Below are 8,827 nucleotides of genomic sequence, written 5' to 3'. Positions count from 1 at the left end.
CATCAGTGATAGCACTTATTATCACTTATAAAGGAAAAAAGATTAGACAATTATACATGTAGGTTATATTTTCTTTGCATGTAACCAATTCAACCAATTCAAAATTCCGCATACCAAGATATATGAGGTAAATTAAAAAAATAACAATACGTATCAAGGAAAATAGAAGGAACGACAATATTTAATGTAATTCATTAAATTTTTAAGTTCTAATACACATCATTCAGCTTGTTACTATTTTATTTGATTCTTGATTTTTATAGTATTTCAATGTTAACTACTACTTTATATATTACTAAGATATTTTTTTAAACAAATGTGTATTTTTCAATATGAATTTGCACAATATGAATTTAAACATTAAGTGTCTAAAATTATCAATGTCATTTACGTCAAAATAAGATTCATTCTTCAAGTAATTAATGACTATTATTACAAAAAAATATTAGGACTATTATTTATGAAAACTATCTCAAAAAAGAACACAATTCACATAAGTAAAACATATCTCACATTCAACTGATGAATAAATTTGTTGCGTTTTTCTTTCTTTCACATTGAAGTTTCATGTCTAGAGAAACAATTATTAAATGAAAGTGTTATCTTGTTATCTTTTCTGTTGTTGTGTGTGTGTGTGTGTGTGTGTGTGCGCGTGTGTGCGTGTGTGTGTGTGTGTGTGTGTGTGCGCGCGCGCGCGCGTGTGGGGGGATTTCTTTGTTGTTGTTTTTTTGTTGCTGTTTTTTTTTCATGATGTTGTTTTTCTTTGTTGTCGTTTTTCCAATGTTCACAGTTTCTATGTATGTCTTGAAAATCGCATGGCTTTACTTTTGTAAATCATCGAAGATTTTGTTGATAACTAAGTTTTTCACTTGTGGTCTTTTCTGTTTGTCAATTTGAAGACAACTCTTTGTCAAATCATATATTGAAGGTGACAAATGTGCTGGGATCGGCGGTGGATTTTCAGCTATTCCAATCTAACAATAAACAATAAGAATGTTCTGTATTTTTATATTCTTATATGAAACTTTCTTTAAATCTATAAAGACGCAATTAAAATTAGAAATTAATTTTTATAGGTGTGTACATATTTCAGTTAAAGTTTTCGCAGAAATAATTTGGTTGTTTTGTAATTTCCGAAATAAGCAAATTGTAGAAAAATGTTTACCTTATATATAAGAGTCATCTCTTCGTTTTTGTAGCCACTAGCGTCCCAAGGTAGTTTGCCTGTAGCCATTTGTATAATACAACAGCCCACGCCCCAAACATCACTTGCAGCACTATACAAATGGTCCCGAATAACCTTTACAATTTAACAAATGGCAAAGCTTCATTTTATTAAGAATTATTAGCTACAAACGATATAATGTATTTGTTAACGTACTTATTTGTGAAGACTGTATTACACTTGTTCAATAATATTCTTAAAGTATTAATATATTTTTATTCTTTAATGCCTTATGCTAGACGTTCAATAAAAAGTTTCGATTAAAAGAACGGCTTTCACTCACTTTGGTTCTAGTTCAGACCGACACCGGAAAAGTCATATAGCAACATTCAAGCTTGCTGATGACAGAGGGCCTCAGGTATCCCACTGTGCATTATTTCAGGCACTGACGGTTACCGGAGTGAAAGTACCAACATCTATAATCTAGTTTAAAAATCGACTTAAATAAAATTTAAATGTTTTTTTTTCAAAAAAGCGACAATTCTACCTCTGGCGACATAAAAGGCACAGTTCCTACAAGCTGCTTATCTTTATTCCCATTGACAATATCTTGAACCTCAGTTGCACAGCCGAAATCACATATTTTCAAGTCATATGAGTCTTCAGAAAGAAGCAAGTTCTCTCCTAATAAAGAAAACAATACAATAAAGTAAAGTGAGGAAATTGTTTACTTTTTCTTGTGCATGTCACATTCCACATGCACAATTACTTTAGTCACCTCCTTTCTTTATCAAATAACATATTTTCAAAATGCTTTACACAATCATCAAATGTGTGTAACAGTATTGTTTTGCAAAAGGTCCCGTGGTTAACATTTAAATCGTTATTGCATTAACGTGTTTATGAAGAAATACAAATTTAAAATGAAAGACAAACAATTCTTATATTTACAAATTTCTTTTATTATCTAATAATACACGACTTTCAGGCAGCAAAAGTATGATAGTAAAGCGAAAAAATACTACGAACTATAACAAAAAAGTTGTTTGATAAGCATATTACCTTTTAAATCTCTGTGAAGTATGTTCAAAGAGTGTAAGTATGCCAGACCATCTAGTATCTGAACAAGGTAATATTTAATACGGTCATCTGTCATTTCTCTCGTGTTCTGATGCACAAAGTGACTGACAGTCCCACCTGAAACAGATAAGGTTAATATAACATACATTTGTTCAAATAGCCGTCAAATTAAACAACGTTTGCATACGAACTGCCGACAGCTTTACCAAAAATAAACATAATTTGAGTTTCGTTTAAACAGTAAGGATGTTCGCAAACTGAAAAATATTAAGCAGCTGATTGGTAGCAGAACATACGGGGAATTTAATCAGAAAAATCAATAATTTAAATCTTGGTAAGGGGTGAAAGTTAGTTCAACCATACTTTTTGACACTTATTCATGCAAGGAAGACTATTATAATAATTTAAGTTTCATTTCAATATCAAATAAGTAAGAACGATGAAGGTACGAGGATTAATCAAAACGTTCTCGGCCCGATGTACTTCCGGTAGTCAGAGACCCTAACTAATGGTCTTACTTTTCTATATAATCGCCCTCTACATCAATGCACTTTGCCCACCTGTGCTCCAACTTGTTTAACTCTTCAAAATAGAACTCTCTATTTTGGTCCTCAAAGAACTCATTGACCTCCTCCATGATACCTTTATTGCTTCCAAAACGTCTACGACGTAGCTTGGTTTTCAGTTTTGGAAACAGGTAGAAGACAGAGGGGGCAAGTCCGGAGACAATGGGGAATTGGGAAGAATTTCAAATTCGCAGTCGTAGCAGCAGCCATCGCAACTTGGGATGTGTCAGCTGGCGCATTATCATGAATGCCTAGTTTCAGTTTGCCTTTACATTTTCGATTTCTTGATCCAGACGTCTCAATTCGTCTGCAAAGTATGTACCGTTTATGGTACGACCTTGCTCAAGATAGTCAATCATGATTATCCCCTGGCTATACAAAAAAATGAAGCCATCGTCTTCCGTGCTGATTGCACCCTCTTGAATTTCTTCGGAGGGGGTATATTCGAAGCGATAGACCTATGTTTCATCCTGAGTTACGAATCAGGTTCATCCTCGTAGCGAGACAAAAGATATCTTAAAATGTCAAGCCTGGTCCGTTTCTGGTCGTCAGTCAACTGCCTGGGACCAATCTAGCGGAAATTTTTGACATGCCATAGACATCAGTCAGAATTGCCTGAACTGAACCAAAGCTTATGCCCACTCCCCTAACATTGCTTCGCAGGTCTTGCCTTCTGTCGCACATGACCTGATCGTGCACAGATTAGGCAGTTGCATCGTTGTCGGCCTCATGGCCGCACAGGCGGCTCATAATTTCCAATACTCTCCCTGCCTCTCTTAAATCCAGCAGCCCATTTTTCACAGTGCTATAGAAAGGGAACTCCTTCCCAAGTGTATCCATGAAGTCTTCATTGATTTCCTTGGGGGACATCCCTTTCTTACAGAGGTACTTAATGACGGCTCTGATTTCAATTTTCTTCATTCGGACACACTCTATTACAGATCAAAGTGTGTTTTATGTTACTTAATCTGTGTAAAACCGCGTTTTACTCTATCACATGTATCAGTTATCTTCAATAACATATCGGTTTCGACGTATCGTGTGTAAATGTCAGTGCAGTGGCTAGAAGTATATCGGGCCGAGAACTTGTTGATCATATCTCGTAATTTTACATTGATTATATAAGTTCTTAAAGACAGTTAACGTTCCCAGTCGTGCTATTTTAGAACATATTTCAGCTTTTATACAAATTACAAGAAGGTGAATGGTAAAGGCCCGTTAAAACATTATAATGATTTCATTTTCATTTCAAAAAGTCATGTTTATCCTTCACACTATGCTTTGTCATTATTCTCTTTAAAAAAACTAAGACTTTTACCAGACATATATTCCATGGCTATGCAGTATTTTCCTTGCCCATTATCAAGATAATCCCAGAAGCATCGGACGATATTCAGATGATCAAGTCTTCTAAGCATCTGAAATTCCTTTCTCATTTCCTCTTCCTCTTGATTGTTTTTTCTTATACTTTCAATCTATAAAAATAGATAAATCTAAAGGCATTTTTAGCTATACTGTATTATGACAAGGTTTTTGTATAAAAAAATAAATTTTATTATAAGCAACGTGTTATTATAGTACAGCTATTCATATTAACATAATTATGTCATTATACTAAATAACGCCTACCTCCTTGATTGCAAAATTTAAGGTTCCACCATTTTTCAAAGGAAATTCAATTTGAAAGCATTTTCCAAATGCTCCTTTTCCAATCTCCCTTATTTTCCTTGGTCCTTTCTGAAATTGATTAGAGCATATATCAAATAAATAAAATGTTATGCATATAAGTGAAAACATCTTTTAAAAAGAATAACGATGTTATTTAGTTCTTCACATAGTATCTAAATTGAATACAAAAATGATCTTAATTACATTTTCTATTAAATGATAACAAAATAAAAACATGAAATACGTACCACGCTTTTTAATTTCAAACTGACGATATCTCCTTCGTTTGGTATTGGGTGATTATTAACGAGCACCCTGTCTTTTTGCCCCGTTTCCTGCTTAATAAAACCTCCTTTAATCTGTGAAATGGCCAGATTGGCAAGGTATTCTTTATTTAGGCCTGATGACCTCTCAATACATATTTCTTCTTTCTGAAACTGTGGCTGTTCGCACGATTGAAAATCATCATCTGCAATAGCTTGCTTGTGATGCAATTTTTCTTTACTTAGCCCTTTTGGTGTTTCTTGGGGTAATTTGTCGTTCTCTTGTGTGAAATTGTCGGTAACAATATTTTCGAACCATACTTTTGGCTGCTTTTTACTTTTTTCTTCTTTTAGATTAATAACACTGCTTTGTCTGGTGCACTTTAGAGCTGCTGTAAAGAATTATTTTTATAATCAATTATAAACTTGTTGAAGACAACAATTTAGTATGTGTAGAATTATAGCATATGAATGTTCTATACAATTGCGAAAAGAAGATTATAATCACAGAGAAGTTATATCAATAAATAAATGTTTTATTAAATAATATATCTTAAGTCGCGTAGCAGTATTCTATAACTATCAGATTGACAACATATTAATTATAGAAACTGCTCTTAGACTAAAGTTATCACAAATCTCTTAAAGCATATTCTGATTACTTACCTAAATCAGTGTCTGTATTTCGAAAGTCGATTAAACCCAAATCAGCTCCATCCAAATCCTCTACAATGTTATCAGAATTCCATTGTTCTTGTTTTGACTCAATGTTTTCGCCAAAGCTGTATTTAAACGCCTTCACCTTTCTAAAGTGACATGCATCAATCGGGATGGCATCACTTTGATTCAATATTGAAAAGTCCTCATTTTCCTCCACTTTAAATCCTTTCTCTGTTTGGAAACATTTGACTTTGTCGGAACCAACACTTTCTGATGCCATGCTTAAACCTGTGAGTGAAATGTTATCCATTTTATCATTTGAAAAGATCTTCATAGTTCGACCTATTATATCGCATTCCTTTTGTTCAAGGCTTGAAGGGCATTTTATTAATTTTCCCTTGTAATTGGAAACGCTTGTGGCGTTCATTTGCTACACCTGAACAAAAATAAACACAAATAAAACAAAATTCGGTGAACATATATAAGATTGATAAAATCATTTTAAATGGAATAACAGTAACACTCACGAGACTGGGAATACCTATCTATATATGATTAAATTGGTATTCCTTGACCTATATTTTAGCTAGATAACGAGAAAAAATATAACACTTCCAGCCAAAACTTTACATATATAAAGTTACATTGTAGGTCAACAACTACCAAGCTTAATTTGACGTTGAAAAAGAAATACTTTTGTATTCTTGTCAAAAATGCAACCATAATAAATAGATTTACTTAAATTAAAAGAAATCCCAGGTAGATCTCATGTATAAACGACATGTTAATTGTACCATGAACACATTTCACAATTTAACATTCGACTATAAACTTCATCAATATTAATAAAAATGATAATTTGTTTTAAAAATCATACATAAATAAATCGTCAATTTAAACTTATAGTACTTTTAAATCACAAGAAAAATACACTTTACCTAAGATATCTTATATATTTATAAAAAAATCATTTTTCTCTCCGTTTCTAACATTTTGTTTTAAACCAGGAAGAAGAAATATATTGGCTTATCGATATAACGTAAATTTTGTAGATTAAAACAAACAATTTCGTTAGAAAATTGCCGTTATTTTTTATGTATGCAGACTATATCTCAAAGGATTCTAATATTGATCGGGAATATCCGAGTCATAACATTATATAAGTACCTATAAATGAACCTGAAACTACACTGTCACGATTCATGAGGTCGTCATAGTATATAAGATTTCAATCTACGCAGTTTAAACAATCACGTAAGAGGAAAAATGTTGTATTTTTATTCCTTATCTAGACAATAGAGGCAAAACTATAAAATAGTTGATTCAAAGTACCATTTCTAACGAAATTGTTTGTTTTAATTTAAACGAAATTGAACATGTCGGATAACAGTACTTAACACGGGATAACATTTTCTCTGTTACCAACAACCATATTTGTTATCTATATGATAACCTAATTTCAGCAGTCTTTAAATATGAGGACCATCTATATTTTTAATGCTCAATCTTTTTTTCTTTATATTTACAGATTTACAGTAAACTTTATCTAGTATTATAAACAATCGGCAGAAAGTTTTTTATTAAACACAAAAATCATACACGCTGTCATTCACTAATTGAAAAATCTTGAAACATCTACAAATAAATATGGCGGATCTCAAGACCTCTTAAATTATCAAAACGAAAGTTACTTAATTTAATATCAATTATTTCGCATCAAATCAATGGTAATACAAGTAAATAAGGGTGTAACAATCTTTCATCAACTGCTTTATACTAAATTTAAAAGAAAACAATTGAAATAACTTACTTAAAAAGGATGATTTCAAGTCCGCAAAATGGAAATGCGTACTCAAAATGGTTACCGGATGTTATGTATCATATGTTGTTGGTCACGTGTTTTTCAGGTAAAATCTATGTTTACTAATGAGTGTTGTCATTCTCGATATCAGTTGTCAGTTGTTAAATAATTTCCAAACATATTGCTTCGGCAAATTTTTTTTCAGTACATATCGTATCATATTCACAAGCTAAAAAGTCCATATTTGTTATGGTACGTTGTGTTATGTATATTATATCATATTTGTTATGATATATATGTTATGCCAGTTATTTATGTTGTGTACCGTTTTCTTATATTTGATATGTTTGCGAAACCGGTATCAATTCTGGGTGCTTTATGCTTGTTTCGGAAGTGCTCCCTTATTTCCGTTCGAGATCCAAAATCACTATCTTTATTACATATTAAACATTCGAAAGTTGTCCTTCTGTGCAGTGTATGTTTTTATAACACTTTTTATTTTTCTTAAAATCTTCCTTTTTCAGTCTTCATACATGTCATATTGACCTACAGTATAATCCCTACTTAAGACCACCCCGGAATTAAGACCGCCCCGCTATTTAGACCATTTTTTGAATTTGCTGTTCTTTATGCCAAAGGTTACATGATCCAGAATTAAGACCACATCGCTTATCCACTTTTACGACCACTAGATTCAGTTCCAATTCTTTGTTTTGTTCTTTATTTGACCCCACTATTGAGACCACTGATTTAATGTCAACAACTATCTAGATCTTGAATTTTTAGTTATGTTGTTATTACATGTATCTGCTAGAACGCTCTTCGGCATGACACTTGATTTCACAAGGTGTCAAAAACATTGGGATATTTATGAAATAAGGTGTGAAAGTAAATATTAGAGTGTTTGAATGTTGCTTTAAGCACATTGATTATGCGAAGACTTAATTTCTTATTTTATGAGAAATATAAGAATTAATATTTAAATCAAACCAAATAGAATTTGATATTGAATTTTTTTCTTCCCATCAGATGTTAAATTATAGCATACTTTTATATTGTAATTGTATGTAAAGATACATATCGTTTGTTCATACAAAATGACTAAAATAGACCATGGCCAAAAAGTGTGTAAGCAATTATAAGAATATTCACAATTAAGAGCACCCCGCAATTAAGACCACTTTGGTCTAGTCCCGATGGTGGTCTTAATTGAGGGTTTTGTATGTAATATGTTTTGTATTGATTATACCCTGAGCATTTGCGTGATAATCACGTTCGCTACCATCGCAATACCCAGCATCTCATTGTAAAGCAATGTCTGTTGTTTTCTGTATTTCTTCATCAACAGACTTGCCTTGATCATTCAGTTCAAGTTCAGTATCCTTGACAACATTGCTAGTACTTTTATCTTCATCCGAGATACCCGTGAATTTATCTTCTCATTTTCAACACTATTTGCAACTCTAACAGCATCATAAAGATGAGCTTCCACGTGGACTTTCAGATGTTCTAAATTACCTGTAGTAAACATACACTTGGAACACGCAAATTATGAATTCGTTGTCGCTTTTCTGCTCTAGAACGGTCAAACTGATAATTTACCAACAGCATCAGTTGTCTTCAC

The 8,827-nt window shown here is 32.4% G+C and overlaps 1 protein-coding gene across 1 annotated transcript; it reads right to left on the bottom strand.

Moving 5' to 3' along the window:
* Positions 1-696: 696 nt before the first annotated feature.
* LOC132756166 (mitogen-activated protein kinase kinase kinase 1-like) lies at positions 697-7,260 on the bottom strand. Its single transcript, XM_060747163.1, has 9 exons — positions 7,213-7,260; positions 5,409-5,690; positions 4,728-5,134; positions 4,441-4,548; positions 4,130-4,286; positions 2,228-2,362; positions 1,713-1,849; positions 1,166-1,300; positions 697-974 (listed from the first exon to the last, which is right to left on the bottom strand). The coding sequence occupies exons 2-9, from the start codon at positions 5,680-5,682 to the stop codon at positions 822-824; spliced, it is 1,506 nt and encodes a 501-aa protein (XP_060603146.1). The 5' UTR covers positions 5,683-5,690; positions 7,213-7,260; the 3' UTR covers positions 697-821.
* Positions 7,261-8,827: the final 1,567 nt, after the last annotated feature.

The sequence above is a fragment of the Ruditapes philippinarum genome, unplaced genomic scaffold (genome assembly GCF_026571515.1).
Source record: "Ruditapes philippinarum isolate M1 unplaced genomic scaffold, ASM2657151v2 ctg452_1_1_1_1, whole genome shotgun sequence".
In the NCBI taxonomy this organism is placed as follows: domain Eukaryota; kingdom Metazoa; phylum Mollusca; class Bivalvia; order Venerida; family Veneridae; genus Ruditapes; species Ruditapes philippinarum.
The sequence above is the reverse complement of the archived record's forward strand: the minus strand, read 5'-3'. Positions and strand labels throughout refer to the sequence as shown.

What these genes read in the sequence shown, in the direction of transcription:
- LOC132756166 (XM_060747163.1), bottom strand. Translation starts at nt 5,682, where the DNA reads ATGGCATCAGAAAGTGTTGGTTCCGACAAAGTCAAATGTTTCCAAACA. An exon ending in TGCCTTTTATGTCGCCAGAG is followed by an intron (nt 1,301 to 1,712) that starts GTAGAATTGTCG and finishes TAAATTGTAAAG; the next exon opens with GTTATTCGGGACCATTTGTA. An exon ending in AGATGACTCTTATATATAAG is followed by an intron (nt 975 to 1,165) that starts GTAAACATTTTT and finishes GTTTATTGTTAG; the next exon opens with ATTGGAATAGCTGAAAATCC.